Source organism: Berghia stephanieae, chromosome 10, assembly GCF_034508935.2.
Source record: "Berghia stephanieae isolate SIO BIC M18660-M18661 chromosome 10, UCSD_Bste_1.3, whole genome shotgun sequence".
Taxonomy (NCBI): domain Eukaryota; kingdom Metazoa; phylum Mollusca; class Gastropoda; order Nudibranchia; family Aeolidiidae; genus Berghia; species Berghia stephanieae.
Window position 1 is genome coordinate 46,505,398 of NC_088369.1, and position 17,500 is coordinate 46,522,897.

General features: G+C 39.7%; 2 protein-coding genes across 2 annotated transcripts in view; one reads left to right on the forward strand and one right to left on the reverse strand.

Annotated features, from left to right (window-relative positions):
- The window catches only part of LOC144955872 (uncharacterized), a 76,460-nt gene extending 63,913 nt beyond the window's left edge, over positions 1-12,547 (reverse strand). Inside the window, exons 1-5 of the mRNA XM_078886102.1 lie at positions 12,406-12,547; positions 10,897-11,044; positions 10,309-10,417; positions 4,916-5,006; positions 4,384-4,556 (exon numbers count right to left, since the gene is read on the reverse strand). Of these exons, the coding sequence (XP_078742228.1) occupies positions 4,384-4,556; positions 4,916-5,006; positions 10,309-10,417; positions 10,897-11,017 (494 nt within the window). The 5' untranslated portion in view covers positions 11,018-11,044; positions 12,406-12,547. The remainder of the gene's footprint in view (positions 1-4,383; positions 4,557-4,915; positions 5,007-10,308; positions 10,418-10,896; positions 11,045-12,405) is intronic.
- Positions 12,548-12,832: 285 nt separating this feature from the next.
- Positions 12,833-17,500, forward strand: part of LOC144955873 (rab3 GTPase-activating protein catalytic subunit-like) — a 12,637-nt gene continuing 7,969 nt past the window's right edge. Inside the window, exon 1 of the mRNA XM_078886103.1 lies at positions 12,833-12,949. The gene's annotated coding sequence lies outside the window, so the exon portion shown is untranslated. The remainder of the gene's footprint in view (positions 12,950-17,500) is intronic.

Consider the following 17,500-nt stretch of genomic DNA (forward strand, 5'->3'; position numbering starts at 1 on the left):
ATGTTTATGAGCAAGGAGGAGGGGAAACAGCAGCAATACTGCCCTGTCTGGATACGGATATGGCATGTTATGACAAGGAGGAGGGGAAACAGCAACAATACTGCCCTGTCTGGAGACGATCGGCATGTTATGAGCAAGGAAGAGGGAAACAGCAACAATACTGCCCTGTCTTGGATACGGATAGGGCATGTTATGAGCAAGGAGGAGGGGAAACAGCAGCAATTACTGCCCTGTCTGGATACGGATATGGCATGTTATGAGCAAGGAGTAGGGAAACAGCAACACATACTGCCCTGTCTGGATATGATTAGCATGTTTATGAGCAAGAGAGGGGAACGCACAATACTGCCCTGTCTGATCGGATAGGCATGTTATGAGCAAGGAGAGGGACAACAGTAGCAATACTGCCTGTCTGGATACGGATAGGCATGTTATGACAAGGAGGGAAACAGCAAGCATACTGCCTGTCTGGATACGGATAGGCATGTTATGAGCAAGGAGGAGGGGAAACAGCAACAATACTGCCCTGTCTGAGAGACCGAATGGCATGTTATGAGCATGGAGGAGGGTGAAACAGCAGCAATACTGCCCTGTCTGGATACGGATAGGGCATGTTATGAGCAAGGAGGAGGGGAAACAGCAACAATACTGCCTGTCTGATACGGTAGCAGGCTAACATCAAGCACGGGGAAACAGCAACAATACATGCCATGTCTGGAGACGGATAGGGCATGTTATGAGCAAGGAGGAGGGAAACAGCAACAATACTGCCCTGTCTGGAACGGATAGGGCATGTTTGAGCAAGGAGGAGGGGAAACAGCAACAATACTGCCCTGTCTGGAGACGGATAGGGCATGTTTTGAGCAAGGAGGAGGGGAAACAGCAACAATACTGCCCTGTCTGGAACGGATAGGGCATGTTTTGAGCAAGGAGGAGGGGAAACAGCAACAATACTGCCCTGTCTGGAGACGGATAGGGCATGTTTTGAGCAAGGAGGAGGGAAACAGCAACAATACTGCCCTGTCTGGATACGGATAGGGCATGTTATGAGCAAGGAGAGGGAAACAGCAACAATACTGCCCTGTCTGGAGACGGATAGGCATGTTTTGAGCAAGGAGGAGGGGAAAACAGCAACAATACTGCCTGTCTGGAGACGGATAGGGCATGTTTTGAGCAAGGAGGAGGGGAAACAGCAGCAATACTGCCTGTCTGGATACGGATAGGGCATGTTATGACAAGGAGGAGGGGAAACAGCAACAATACTGCCCTGTCTGGATACGGATAGGCATGTTATGAGCAAGGAGGAGGGGAAACAGCAACATACTGCCCTGTCTGGAGACGGATAGGGCATGTTTTGAGCAAGGAGGAGGGGAAACAGCAACAATACTGCCCTGTCTGGAGACGGATAGGGCATGTTATGAGCAAGGAGGAGGGGAAACAGCAGCAATACTGCCCTGTCTGGATACGGATAGGGCATGTTTTGAGCAAGGAGGAGGGAAACAGCAACAATACTGCCCTGTCTGGAGACGGATAGGGCATGTTTTGAGCAAGGAGGAGGGGAAACAGCAACAATACTGCCCTGTCTGGAGACGGATAGGGCATGTTTTGAGCAAGGAGGAGGGGAAACAGCAGCAATACTGCCCTGTCTGGATACGGATAGGGCATGTTATGAACAAGGAGGAGGGGAAACAGCAACAATACTGCCCTGTCTGGATACGGATAGGGCATGTTATGAGCAAGGAGGAGGGGAAACAGCAACAATACTGCCCTGTCTGGAGACGGATAGGGCATGTTTTGAGCATGGAGGAGGGGAAACAGCAACAATACTGCCCTGTCTGGAACGGATAGGGCATGTTTTGAGCAAGGAGGAGGGAAACAGCAACAATACTGCCCTGTCTGGAGACGGATAGGGCATGTTTGAGCAAGGAGGAGGGGAAACAGCAGCAATACTGCCCTGTCTGGATACGGATAGGGCATGTTTGACAAGGAGGAGGGGAAACAGCAACAATACTGCCCTGTCTGGAGACGGATAGGGCATGTTATGAGCAAGGAGGAGGGGAAACAGCAGCAATACTGCCTGTCTGGATACGGATAGGGCATGTTATGAGCAAGGAGGAGGGGAAACAGCAACAATACTGCCTGTCTGGAGACGGATAGGGCATGTTTTGAGCATGGAGGAGGGGAAACAGCAACAATACTGCCCTGTCTGGAGACGGATAGGGCATGTTTTGAGCAAGGAGGGGGGAAACAGCAACAATACTGCCCTGTCTGGAACGGATAGGGCATGTTTTGAGCAAGGAGGAGGGGAAACAGCAGCAATACTGCCCTGTCTGGATACGGATAGGCATGTTTGAACAAGGAGGAGGGGAAACAGCAACAATACTGCCTGTCTGGAGACGGATAGGGCATGTTTTGAGCAAGGGGAGGGAAACAGCAACAATACTGCCCTGTCTGGAGACGGATAGGGCATGTTATGAGCAAGGAGGAGGGGAAACAGCAGCAATACTGCCTGTCTGGATACGGATAGGGCATGTTTTGAGCAAGGAGGAGGGGAAACAGCAACAATACTGCCCTGTCTGTAGACGGATAGGGCATGTTTTGAGCAAGGAGGAGGGGAAACAGCAACAATACTGCCCTGTCTGGAGACGGATAGGGCATGTTTTGAGCAAGGAGGAGGGGAAACAGCAGCAATACTGCCTGTCTGGATACGGATAGGGCATGTTAGAACAAGGAGGAGGGGAAACAGCAACAATACTGCCCTGTCTGGAGACGGATAGGGCATGTTTGAGCAAGGAGGAGGGGAAACAGCAACAATACTGCCTGTCTGGAGACGGATAGGCATGTTATGAGCAGGAGGAGGGGAAACAGCACAATACTGCCCTGTCTGGATACGGATAGGGCATGTTTTGAGCAGGAGGAGGGGAAACAGCAACAATACTGCCCTGTCTGGAGACGGATAGGGCATGTTATGAGCAAGGAGGAGGGAAACAGCAGCAATACTGCCCTGTCTGGATACGGATATGGCATGTTATGAGCAAGGAGGAGGGGAAACAGCAACAATACTGCCCTGTCTGGAGACGGATAGGGCATGTTATGAGCGAGGAAGAGGGGAAACAGCAACAATACTGCCCTGTCTGGATACGGATAGGGCATGTTATGAGCAAGGAGGAGGGGAAACAGCAGCAATACTGCCCTGTCTGGATACGGATATGGCATGTTATGAGCAAGGAGGAGGGGAAACAGCAACAATACTGCCCTGTCTGGAGACGGATACGGCATGTTATGAGCAAGGAAGAGGGGAAACAGCAACAATACTGCCCTGTCTGGATACGGATAGGGCATGTTATGAGCAAGGAGGAGGGGAAACAGCAGCAATACTGCCCTGTCTGGATATGGATAGGGCATGTTATGAGCAAGGAGGAGGGGAAACAGCAGCAATACTGCCCTGTCTGGATACGGATAGGGCATGTTATGAGCAAGGAGGAGGGGAAACAGTAGCAATACTGCCCTGTCTGGATACGGATAGGGCATGTTATGAGCGAGGGGAAACAGCAGCAATACTGCCCTGTCTGGATACGGATAGGGCATGTTATGAGCGAGGGGAAACAGCAGCAATACCGCCTGCCCTACATTGGACACCAAAAAGAAAAAAGAAGAGGAAAAGGAAAGCCCCCGGGCAACTTGGAGGAGAACAGTGGAGATAGAGATGAGAGAGTGGGGGGGGGGGGGGGGACATGGAGCTCCCCAAAGATGTTGGTCACGGACAGAGGAGGATGGGGGATCTTCATTGAAAGTCCTCCCGACATGCCAACATGCATACTGGTCAGTAAGCAACCGAGTACTGCCTCAAAATGCAGAGCTGCCAATGTGAATAATCAGAAATGTGTATTTTGGGAGGAAAAAACATACCCTGACCTAGGGTGATGATGATGATGATGATGATGATGATGAGGATGATGATGATGATGATGATGATGATGATGATGAGGATGATGATGATGATGATGATGATGATGATGACGATGATGAACATTTCCACTGTTATTGGTTTTGCACTAGAACTCCTACTATTTCCAGGAGCCCCGATAGTATAGGCTGGTAGAGTACTCACTTCACACGCAACGGGACCAAGCTTGATCCTGGGCAAAGTCAAAATTGTTTTCTGACCCCTGACCCCTGTCCACCCAACAGTAGCTGGGTCTGTAAGATCTGGGGTCAAGGATTTTGCAGTCAACTAGTATTCTATAAAAAGGGTAGACAGCAGTTGTTACTTCTGTTAAAGGCTACAGAACAAGGAATGCATTCTGGATCAATGGGTTTTGGGCCTTTGAAGGGATACTTTATGGTTTGTGGGTGGAGAGAAATGGAGGCGTCTTCGCAAACCTTTGGCATTCCTTGGTGAAAGAGGCTGGAGATCTCCATATGGTAGGAGCTCCTCCCATCCCAGATGTCAAAGATCGTCGCCGTAATGCTGACCTCATTTGCATAAAGTCAGATGTGTGAGTTCTGGTGTGCCCATCGGTCAAAACACCCTCCTCAAAACAGGACTTGCAAACCTGGTGGGAGGAGGTTAGGGAGGGTGGAAGGGGGGGGGGGGGGGGGGGATTATTTCTCACTAAATACTATCAATCAAACTATATTATACTTTCAAGGTTACACATAGTTTTGGGTGTTGGTACTTTATATCCAACTGGTGGGTGTTGTGAGCATTTTATCTAAACGCATAATATAAATTTGTGAGAGAAGTGTTTGTTTTTTTCATTATTTCACATCTTAATTGATATTGTTTTCTACAAATGTCTGTTATTGGTTCAAAGTGTGTATTTCTTAGTCTAGCTTATCTTATATTACTCAAAGTTCTTCCAATGCCATACAACAACACCCACCCCCACCCCACCCCCACAACAACAATCACCTTCTGAAGCTGTCCCTCTGTGTCAAAATGGGCCAATGTGTTCAGTCGCCTCTTGTATTGGGTACAGCTATTGCAAAACACCTCACCGCACCTAGAAAGGGAGGAGGAGGATGGGAAGAGGAGGGGGGGGGGGGGGGGGGAGAGGGTGAGGGATGAATAAGATTATTGTTCTGTTGTTAGGTTGAAGGGGATCCCGATAGTTCAGTTGGTAGAGCACTTGCTTCACGCACAAAAAGACCCAAGATCTATCCCGGGTGCAGTTCAGATTTTTTTTTTCTGAACCCCTGTCCATCCAGCAGTGATTGGGTAGCTGGGTCTGTTAGATCTGGAGGAAAGTACTTTGCGATAGACTAGCGTCCTATCCAAATGATAGCAAGCAATTGCTATTGTCCAGTTCAGGCTATAGAAACCAGGATAAACTCTGGTTCCATGGGCCTAATGATTTTGTTGGGTTGAATGAGAGTCAAAATCGTGAACTGTGCTATTAAAACTGTATTACATAATGCGGTAGAAAATACATTGAATTAATAGTAAAAAATGTGAAAGTTGGGTCAAGTTAATGTCTTTTATATTGAGAAGAAAAGAATATACTTTAATAAAGTGTAGTGGGTTCTATAGGGAATGAGATTAGCGGAAGAGTAGCGTCCCTTGATTGGACGTCACCCATAGTCTGTGACGTCACCGGCGGAAAAGTTATTAGAGAGAGAACGTCATGTTGGTTGTGCGCACGCGTCTCTCGTCCTCTGAAGAAGAAGATCATTTTAGCCTTAAATTCACTCTTTGACATCCACTTCACGATGACATAATACCACTTTGATATAGTGAGTTCCATTTGTTGGATCTTCATTCATAATAAATGTGATGGACGTAAGACGAGACACCAGTTTGTCCACATTGACCCTAGTTATGTTTCATTGTTTTTAAGGGTTTTACTGTGCAACACATCTAGGTCATTTCAGTGCCAGTAAAAAGGACGAAAATGGGATAGTAAGAAAGTTCTAGAATTACAATTAAACCCCCCAAGAAAAAGTAACATAAAGGGGAATTGTTAACCCTCTCGTGTTCAGATTATTTTTGGGGGAGTAGATAATGAGTTCCCTATATGGCCATTTTAATCATGTAGACATCCTTTGATAATATAAGCTACCCTCTGATATCTGTAGTCGCCTTTTCGTTTTCTACGGTCACTCATGGCTAAACTCCGCCCAGAAGCGCTTTCATAGGTCCGTCCATCACCAAATTTCAAACTTTTGTTCTCGTGAGTTCTTAAGTTTTTTTATCGAAGAACGATTGGCTATTGAGAATCTTGACCCTTCAACGATTGGTCGTTCTGAAAGCTCACGTGTCAACAGCCGTCAACAATACATTGAGTCATTGCTGAAACAGTGGAAGACGCTGATCGCATAGTGGCGTCACAATCACCACGTTGTTGAATAAATTACCCAGGCATGGTTGATAGGTAAAAAAGCCAAATTATGTTCTAGTTACATTTGAAACAAACAAAGTATATCACTGATCTCGTCTCTTTGAGATATAAACAAAGATATAAAAATCAAGAAAATCGGCCGATAAATAAAAAAGTTGCTAAAAAAAGCTAAAATAAACAAAAGCAATTTTTTAAATCAAATTTATTCGTAAAACAGTTGGTTTTCAACCGATTTTTCTGAAATAAGGACCAATGTTCTTCTTTTTTCAAGCAGATTTCAACAATGTGACTTTCAAATTCCTCAGAATTATATTTTTTACTTTTAGATTTTAGCTTTTAGGCCTACTCAAAAAGCTGTTATATTCTTTGCATAACAATAGCGTAATACATGGACGGCGAGAAGCGTCGTTTCGGCCATCTGGATAGATAGCGTGTGACTCACAATTCTACACGAATGATGTTGGCGGTTGATCAAAGAGGTGTACCAAATTTATTTACCAACTACTTTTCTTAGTGCTAAAATTACAAAGTAATAATTTCGGATCAGAATAAATAACTCTGAAGTTCCTATCTCTTTATTACAATAAAATTGATACCACAAATGACAAAATCGCCAAACAAATAACGGAGTTATAAATTATTCATAATATTTTTTAAATTTACAAATAATGTTATCAAAGTCATTTTTCATCACCAAAGACGTAATTTTCCCCCGATTTTTACCAAACAAAGTGCAATGTCAATGATTTTCACTCGCAAATAAAATAGGATTAAATCGCAATTTCTACAACATATTTTATTTTCTGTCGGCAAATCTATAAAAATCAACGCTGAAAACATCCTGTGACAGTGACAGGGCCTGTTATTTCCTTCACAACGATTGGATTGTACTTACTGAGGCCAGTTTTGGCTACCCCGCCCATGAATATTATGCCGTTGTCGGTTTTTGTCGGGTTGAATCTTAAAAGAGTTAAAATAGGCAAAAGATGTAATTTATAAAGAGCAGCATACTATCAGTAAACTTAAGTTTGAGATCATCTCAAGATCTCATCATGACACCAGCACAGGTCCTGACTAATAAGAGCACATTCAAATGTTTACAAAATACCATATATGTAAAACAACAATAATACAATTATAACAGTACATACCCCGTGTGGTGTCCGGGGTCCCTCAACTGGGAGGGTCAAGAATAGCCCAACGCCAAGCCAGCGTGCCGTAAAAGGCGACTAATGGTGTGTGATTCCCCCATCTTTGAGTCACCTGGTCCTCCAGGTTGGGGGTTGGCAAAGGGTTAACACTCCTTTCCGTTAAACTCAAACCATTACAGAAACGCAGACAGACAAACCAAATCCTTTTTTTAGCTTGGGCAACCGAGGAGTTTCTGGAACAACAGACAAAGCCGAAAGGACTCTGCTGACCCGATGACGTCTTCGCCAAACAAGCAGCTTCGAATTATTCAGGGAGAGGGGATGGGATCCATACACAGGAGAAAGTATTGGACTGGAACCCTCAGGGCAGAAGATCAAGGGGAAGGCCACGAGGAACATGGAGAAGAATTAAAGAAGCTGATATATAGAGAAGTGGTAAGACCTGGAATGAGATAAAGAAGTTGGCTCGGGATTGAGAAGGATGGAAACTGTTTGTCTGTGGCCTATACCCTGACCCAGGGTGGAAAGGCAATGATGATGACGATGAACAGTACATAACAGACAGATGATTTACAAGACATAAATATCATCTCCCAAAAACTCTAATTATACATATGACTGTTTCCCTCCCAGCCAGGATATCCGGCCAGGGCTAGGACAAAACCAAGTAATCTCATTCCAAGACAAAGACAGAAAGCATATCTAGATATAGGGGGATAGAAGACACAGTAAGTGCCTCCCAAAAGGCCTGTGAATAAGTGAATGTATCACGGATAACTCGAATACAAGCTGTGGATTGCAGGTGTCGACAACTTGCATCCCGGATCAAATGTATTCATGAATACATGAACACAGCCAGAATTGTTTTACTAAATAGACCAAGATCCAACATTTTTGTATTTGAACGGAACTATAATCTAAAAAGTTCAAACATATTTGTAGTTATTCAGTAAAAACACCACAAAGGAGTCTTGGCTACAATTCTTATTTAATATAAATCAAATATCGCCTATAAACATGAGAAAACATTATGTAAAACATTTTGATATCCTCAATGGAATATTAAACGCCAATTTGACATAAATCCTATATCATGAATACTTTTCAATCCGCCAGAATTATTTTATACTTGAACGGAACATTAATTTAAAACATTCTAACATATTCCTAATTATTAGCATAAAACACCATAAAAGAGCATTGACTACAATTTTCATTGAACAGAAATCAAATATCACCACTTGAAGAAATCTCTATGTCCACCATTTTGATCTGGATGGCGATGGAATATCAAAGGCCAAAATCTTTATGTCCACCATTTTGATCTGGATGGCGATGGAATATCAAAGGCCAAAATCTCTATGTCCACCATTTTGATCTGGATGGCGATGGAATATCAAAGGCCAAAATCTTTATGTCCACACATTTTGATCTGGATGCGATGGAATATCAAAGGCCAAAATCTCTATGTCCACCATTTTGATCTGGATGGCGATGGAATATCAAAGGCCAAAATCTTTATGTCTACATTTGATCTGATGGCGATGGAATATCAAAGGCCAAAATCTCTATGTCCACCATTTTGATCTGGATGGCGATGGAATATCAAAGGCCAAAATCTCTATGTCCACCATTTGATCTGGATGGCGATGGAAATATCAAAGGCCAAAATCTTTATGTCCACCATTTTGATCTGGATGGCGATGGAATATCAAAGGCCAAAATCTCTATGTCCACCATTTTGATCTGGATGGCGATGGAATATCAAAGGCCAAAATCTTTATGTCCACCATTTTGATCTGGATGGCGATGGAATATCAAAGGCCAAAATCTCTATGTCCACCATTTTGATCTGGATGGCGATGGAATATCAAAGGCCAAAATCTTATGTCCACCATTTTGATCTGGATGGCGATGGAATATCAAAGGCCAAAATCTCTATGTCCACCATTTTGATCTGGATGGCGATGGAATATCAAAGGCCAAAATCTCTATGTCCACCATTTTGATCTGGATGGCGATGGAATATCAAAGGCCAATCCAGGTGAAAAAAGATTGACCTTTCTTATCCTGTGACCTCCCACTCTGGCTGTCGACTACTTTGGTAGCCGGCAACCTGATCCGGTGTGTCGTTGTTTGAATATATTTGATCTGGTGTTGTGCTTGAATATTACAGACCCATATTTGTTGTTGTTGACTGATGTCAAATTCATGGTAAAAGTTATGTTTGGTTGCAAAATTATTCCTCTCTCAGTCTTGTGCAAGAAAATAAGTTGTTTGCTGATTCATGTAGTAGCTACTAATTTTCAAATGCTTGCTCTGATTAAGATTTGATTTTGAGAATGTTTTGCCTCATTTTCTATTTTTGTTCAAAAGTATTCATGAATACGAGTAAGTAATCAGTTACTTATGGAAGTTGGTATTCATGTAGCCGAAACTAAAATCTGGCAGGAAATCGCGGCTCTACTCCCTACCCACTTTTGGAAGTCAGAAAGCTCCAGCCACTAGTGGCCCTAGTTAACTCATATATACTCTCTCTCTCTCTCTCTCTCTCTCTCTCTCTCTCTCTCTCTCTCTCTCTCTCTCTCTCTCTCTCTCTCTCTCTCTCCCTCCCTCACTCTCTCTCTCTCATTCTCACTCCCTCCCTCCCCCCTCTCTCTCTCTTACTCCCTCTCTCTCTCTCTCTCTCTCTCTCTCTCTCTCTCTCTCTCTCTCTCTCTCTCTCTCTCTCTCTCACACACACACACACACACACACACACATGCCATCTCTCATACATGTCACCTTATACCATCCCCCCTCCAAAGACCACCTACTTTCTGCAATGGTGATGCCTGTCAAACACAACAGAGAACGGTTTCTGACACTTGGAGTTGGAACATCTGAATTGGTTGGACACAGATTTCCAGTGGCGTCTGGTGATCTCTGGATGGGATGACATCAGGTAATAATAATAATAATAATAAATAATAATAATAATAATAATAATAATAATAATAATAATATAATAATAATATAATAATAATAATAATAATAAAGAAGAAGAAGAAGAATAACAAAAACAATATTATCAATCATGATAAAAGTAATAATGATAGTTGTAATAATTCAAGACTTACTTTAGTAAATATTTTACTCCTGTAATACACAGTGCATCGAATACTGATAACTATTTAGATCCAGAGCAATGTAAAAAATAAACAAACAAAAATAAACAAAAAAAACACCCAACGATAAATACAAATCTTGCAAATACAAGTCGTTAAAGATGTAAGATTTATCTGAGCTCAGCAATTCAAATGTTTTCACCATGTAGCATCCTTTGTGAGGTCACCACATAATTGTAGATAGTCCAAGTTCTGTGGGCGATCACTAATTAAGAATGCATTCATTAAAAAACTCACCTTTCTTCACACTGACGTAGTCTTCACTCCCAGGGTCCCTTATATAATTATCGACATTTGTAAAAAATCCTGTCACAGATATCTTCCAGTTGAGGTCGTCATCGGAGCCTACGCTAGCCATGGCTGGATGACCTTGTATTTGACGACACTGGGGGAAATAATTTCAAATAGTTTCAAAAGTTTATTTTTAGGCAATTGCCAATATAACTCATACAAGAATATTATAATATCTTCATTTACAAATCAAGTAAGTAAAATCAATAATAAAGCAAGGCAAACAATTATAGTAATAATGATAACAATAATAATAATAATAATAATAATAATAATAATAATAATAATAATAATAATAATAATAATAATAATAAAGTAATAATGATAATAATGATAAATAAATAAATCAAGGAGGGCTTTAGTTGTCCTTGAAATAAATAAATAAATTAATTAATAATAATAATAATAATAATAATAATAATAATAATAATAATAATAATAATAAGATAATAATAATAATAATAATAATAATAATAATAATAATAATAATAATAATAATAATAATAATAATAAAGTAATAATGATAATTACAATGGTGATAATAATAATGTAAAATCATCTAAAGATTCTAATTATATTAGATAAGTTATTTCATAGGTTGAATTATAAATTAATAATTAAAAAAAAAAAAAAAAAAAAAAAAACACCTAACATTTCAATGTTTTGGCCTTGGCTGTAGGACTATAGGCAATACTAGAGAGTATGTGAAAAATAACCTGGACGTGGAAAGGAGGGGAGAGGGGGAGTTGGTGGGTTTAAGCCCCTACCCTCAGAATTCATTTTTTAAACATTTTTTTATGCGGCAATATTATCAAACCCTTATCTGCTCAGCTGGAAAAAGATGAGATATTTTTGTTGACATTGCAGAGCATCTGATTGTGATATGATGTGGCGAGAGTGGGAAAGAAGATGATATAGAGCATGTGGAACATTTTGTTAGCATGTCATTGTCTACCAAAATACTGTAAACTATTTGTATTGTTATGTCTAGGAGCGTTCTGGTTTCTTGTTGTCTCTCAGTGGAACTGTTGTAGTGAAAACTGTTTTCATATTGTAACCATTTGTAAGTGTAAGTTGGTCTTTTTATATTGGTTTCATCTCTCTCTCTCTCTCTCTCTCTCTCTCTCTCTCTCTCTCTCTCTCTCTCTCTCTCTCTCTCTCTCCTCTCTCTCACTCCCAGTCCCAGCACTAACAACTCACTCTAACTTTTCACTAGGCAATTATTTAAGCACTTCGCAGGCGTGGGCTGGAGAAATTGGTTCATTGCTATTTAGAGGATCACATCTCTTGTATCAAAGCAATGGCACTGGACCAAAGACCAACAATAACAACGCCCATTTTCATTTCTCCCCGTTTCTTTGCTTCAATTCGAGAAACCGTAAACCGTAATAATGTAAAAAATGGTGCTGTTTCAGCATCGCCCTTTTAACATTTAATATCACATATTACTATTACCTCCACTACGTGCGGCAATGGCCGAAGGCAACTGAGGACAAAATTTTGCTGTAATCAACAATCATTGCCTTCCATGCTTATTATTCGTCATTCTCGAAGAGAACTTGGGAACTTCCCATTTCTTAATGGAATTTTTAATTTCACTTTTCGAGGAAGCACAACAAATTTAGTCACCTTTGACTTCTGAACTTGTGAACCATAACAAGAGATGACTAGATAGACGATTAAACATAACCGTATAATTTTATTTTTTAAAAATAAAATAGCATTTTAAATATTCATAAACTGAACTATTTTTTTATCTAATCCCTTTAATTATAATTCATGACCATTCTTGTCAAATGTTTGTTTAATATGAGACCATTTTGTACCGCATTGCTTGCAAGTAACTGAATATTAGTGTTCTACGTCACAAATAAATCTCCCGAAACAGTTTAATGAGTAATAATGGCCAGCTGACATCGATCTGTCTCTATTTATTTGTTCATTCACTGTTTGTACACATATTTCACACATCTGCCATCTTGTAAATGGACTAATATTGGTATTCAATTTTCTGTTCCATCAGTTTGTCTCTGTCAAGTATTTTAAATAACTAACATCATTACGTTAGCTTTTGAATTCCGTATGTTCTACTAGAACTTAGGAAGTATCTTGCTCTTGATAGAAAATTATTGCTTCAATTCATTTTCATTTTCATTCCAATTTCAATTCCAAATCAAGACATTCTCATTCACTTGTCATTGTCAATTTTACTAAGTTTTATACACACGACTCACAACAGTCAGATTTAAACCCTTGTCTTTGACTCTAGTCAACAAATTTATAATTCTATACAATAACAACACTCGTCAGTCAGAGTAAATTCTGCAGAGTAGAGACATGCATGTCTTACAATGGAAATTTTAACTTGACTTCAGCTTGAGAATGAAATTTGAGAGTGAGAGTGACCATAAGTGGGAGGTCTTCTGAAAGCTCCTACATCCCCAGTATTCCTATTTTTTTTTATTTTTTTTTTGGTAGAGGTTAAATTTGTATGGGGGGTGGGGGGGGGGGGGGGGTAGGGGTATGATAATAATGTTAGCTACAACGCCTAAAAACAAACAAACCAATAAATGAAAAAAAGAAATAAATAAAAAAAATTTAAAACAACAAAACAAAAAACAATCCACAACATGAAGGAACAATTCTATAAATGGATAACACCGTTAACCTAGCAAAAATCTAAAAAATATTGTTTTTAAAAAAAATACATTAAATTTTGTGTGGGCGACTGGCCGATATCTTGCAATTTCTTTTCTGCCATTTTTTGGTGTGTGCGGTGACATCCCCCCCCCCCCCCCCCCCCCCAAATAAATAAAAGCAAGAACAGCAACAAAAATAAACAGGCAAGCAATAAATAAATAGAAAAAAAAACTCGCCTCTTCAACATAAGGAAACAGTTCTATAAACGAAAATACAGTTTTACGCCGGGAGACCAAAATCTTGGTTTCCCTAGGCACTGTAATGTTTGAATGGGTATTAAATGATAATTTAATAATGCAAAGGTGGATGGATGAAGATTAAAGTTTATTGATAAGCATGATACAGAGTTGGTTGCTGCTTGCCGACAGGATACAAAGATAACCAAAACAGGAAGTCAAAGTAGAAGACTGGAAGTATTGAAAGTGAAAGTAAATTATAAAACAGGGGATGTAATTCATTAAATTAATTACTTGGAAACATTACAGGCACTTCCTTTTTTTTTATAATGTTCTAGTAGGGGGTTTGGGAGGGGAAAAACTTTTTTTTTATAATGTTCTAGTAATGGGTTTGGGAGCGGAAAAACTTTTTTTTTATAATGTTCTAGTAGGGGTTTTGGGAGGGGAAAAACTTTTTTTTTTATAATGTTCTAGTAGGGGGTTGGGAGGGGAAAAACTTTTTTTTATAATGTTCTAGTAGTGGGTTTGGGAGGGGAAAACTTTTTTTATAATGTTCTAGTAGGGGGTTTGGGAGGGGAAAAACTTTTTTTTTATAATGTTCTTAGGGGGTTTGGGAGGGAAAAAACTGACAAATGAAGTTTAAATCTAAAATATTTTCACCCTCTAGACCATTTCCTTTTTCTGGTGACGAAATGTGCAGGTAAATTCTTTAAAAAAGACAAACAGAGGGGAAAATAAGAAGACAAATAGATTAACCAGAGAAAAATTGAACGAGAGTAATTGAACGTTGGAAAGCATTGCCAGCAAATGTCGTTGAAGCGCCGAGTGTCAATGCTTTCAAGAATAGATTAGATGCTGTGATGGAAAGTTATGTGCATAGTGTAGAAGTGCCTCCCACCCAAAATAGCTATGATCAAAAGATCAGTAGAGAAAGTGTAGTGTAGGCGAGCCCCTGATCACAAGATCAGGTAGGGAAATGCATTAGATCAGTTGTGAACAAGACATTCAGTGACTGGAAAGACTCGTTGCGAGACCTGTGATACATAACAGTGCGATATGGCGACCAGTGCCTGAGAGAAGACACATCCTAACGACATTAGATTAGAATGTGCATTTCCCTTGTTTACAATAAGTAAACTAGAGTTACGCTTTCAATCTCCAATGTCAATGTTTTGATCTCACCACTGATCGAACACCATTAAACAAAACTAAAAATAAATCGATAACACCAAGTGCCAATACGATAACACCACACATGAACACAGATGCACACATCGAGTTTTGATTTTAAATAAATCCATGATGTACTGTTGATGACTTTTTAATAGTGCCGGTCCCAGGAACCAGTACCATGGTTCCTTAGCTGAAAACCGAGGACCAGTTCAAAGGTGAAGAACCGTTGGCGCTTCTCACGTTGGTGGTTCTCACCTTTATTTTATTTTTAAGGCTTTAAGGTCCCAGCAATTTTAGTTTATTTACTGCCTTTTTTCAGTTCTTTGCCTAAGTCGTTTGCATGTCATCCACAAATCACCACCCATCCCACGAAATTAATCGCACCAACCCCCTCTTGCACATACGATGATCTCTCTCCTTGCAGTTAACTGCCCTATCGTGTGTAGGGTGGGGGAAGTAGGAGTAGGAGTCGCGTGACGCATTGGACGATTCCATTGTTTGGGGTAAATTTCAAAAATTACTGCACACTAATGATCGCAATGACAATGATCTATTATGACGACATCATCTCTCTTCTCTCATGTGTTATTCTTTGAAATGAATGTGACTACTATAAGATGTGTGTATGTGTGTGTTTTGTGTGTGTGTTTCGAACCTAGCAGATCCGATTTTTTTTCTTTTGTCTATCTGTTGTCACCACTCCTTTCTATCACATTGCTGTCATCTAATAATACAATAATATTTCAATTTCGTTTGGCTTTTTAACTAATCAAATTATACGAGTTTCACGTACTATAGCTTTCTTCAAAAATAACAATTATAACGTCTGTATTTTAAAAATCCCATTAGAATATTTGGAGGCTCCCATAGCTCAGTTGATAGAGCACTCTTTTTACACACAAAGAGACAGAGATCGATCCCGGGTGCAGTTGAGATTTTTATCTGTTTGATCTGGTGGAAAGTACTTTTCAATAGACTGGTGTCCTATCCAAATGTAGAAATATAAAAGAGAAAAAATTGGAATGGAGAGGGAAATGTACTTTTCAATAGACTGGCGTCCTATCCAAATAGAAATATAAAAGATAAAAAATTGGAATGGAGAGGGAAAAGTACTTTTCAATAGACTGGTGTCCTATCCAAAGGTAGAAATATAAAAGATAAAAATTGGAATGGAGAGGGAAAAGTACTTTTCAATAGACTGGCGTCCTATCCAAAGTTAGAAATATAAAAGAGAAAAAATTGGAATGGAGAGGGAAAAGTACTTTTCAATTGACGAGCGTCCTATCCAAAGGTAGAAATATAAAAGAGAAAAAATTGGAATGGAGAGGGAAAAGTACTTTTCAATAGACTGGTGTCCTATCCAAATAGAAATATAAAAGAAAAAAAATTGGAATGGAGAGGGAAAAGTACTTTTCAATAGACTGGCGTCCTATCTAAAGGTAGAAATATAAAAGAAAAAAAATTGGAATGGAGAGGGAAAAGTACTTTTCAATAGACGGGTGTCCTATCCAAAGTTAGAAATATAAAAGAAAAATATTGGAATGGAGAGGGAAAAGTACTTTGCAATAGACTGGCGTCCTATCCAAATAGAAATATAAAAGAGAAAAAATTGGAATGGAGAGGGAAAAGTACTTTTCAATAAACTGACGTCCTATCCAAAGGTAGAAATATAAAAGAGAAAAAATTGGAATGGAGAGGGAAAAGTACTTTTCAATAGACTGGCGTCCTATCCAAAGGTAGAAATATAAAAGAAAAAAATTGGAATGGAGAGGGAAAAGTACTTTTCAATAGACTGGCGTCCTATCCAAAGGTAGAAATATGAAAGAGAAAAATTGGAATGGAGAGGGAAAAGTACTTTTTAATAGACTGGCGTCCTATCCAAAGGTAGAAATATAAAAGAAAAAAATTGGAATGGAGAGGGAAAAGTACTTTTCAATAGACTGGTGTCCTATCCAAAGTTAGAAATATAAAAGAAAAAAATTGGAATGGAGAGGGAAAAGTACTTTTCAATAGACTGGCGTCCTATCCAAAGGTAGAAATATAAAAGAAAAAAATTGGAATGGAGAGGGAAAAGTACTTTTCAATAGACTGGCGTCCTATCCAAAGGTAGAACTATAAAAGAGAAAAATTGGAATGGAGAGGGAAAAGTACTTTTCAATAGACTGGTGTCCTATCCAAATAGAAATATAAAAGATAAAAAATTGGAATGGAGAGGGAAAAGTACTTTTCAATAGACTGGCGTCCTATCCAAAGGTAGAAATATAAAAGATAAAAAATTGGAATGGAGAGGGAAAAGTACTTTTCAATAGACTGGCGTCCTATCCAAAGGTAGAAATATAAAAGATAAAAAATTGGAATGGAGAGGGAAAAGTACTTTTCAATAGACTGGCGTCCTATCCAAATAGAAATATAAAAGATAAAAAATTGGAATGGAGAGGGAAAAGTACTTTTCAATAGACTGGCGTCCTATCCAAAGGTAGAAACATAAAAGAAAAAAAAAT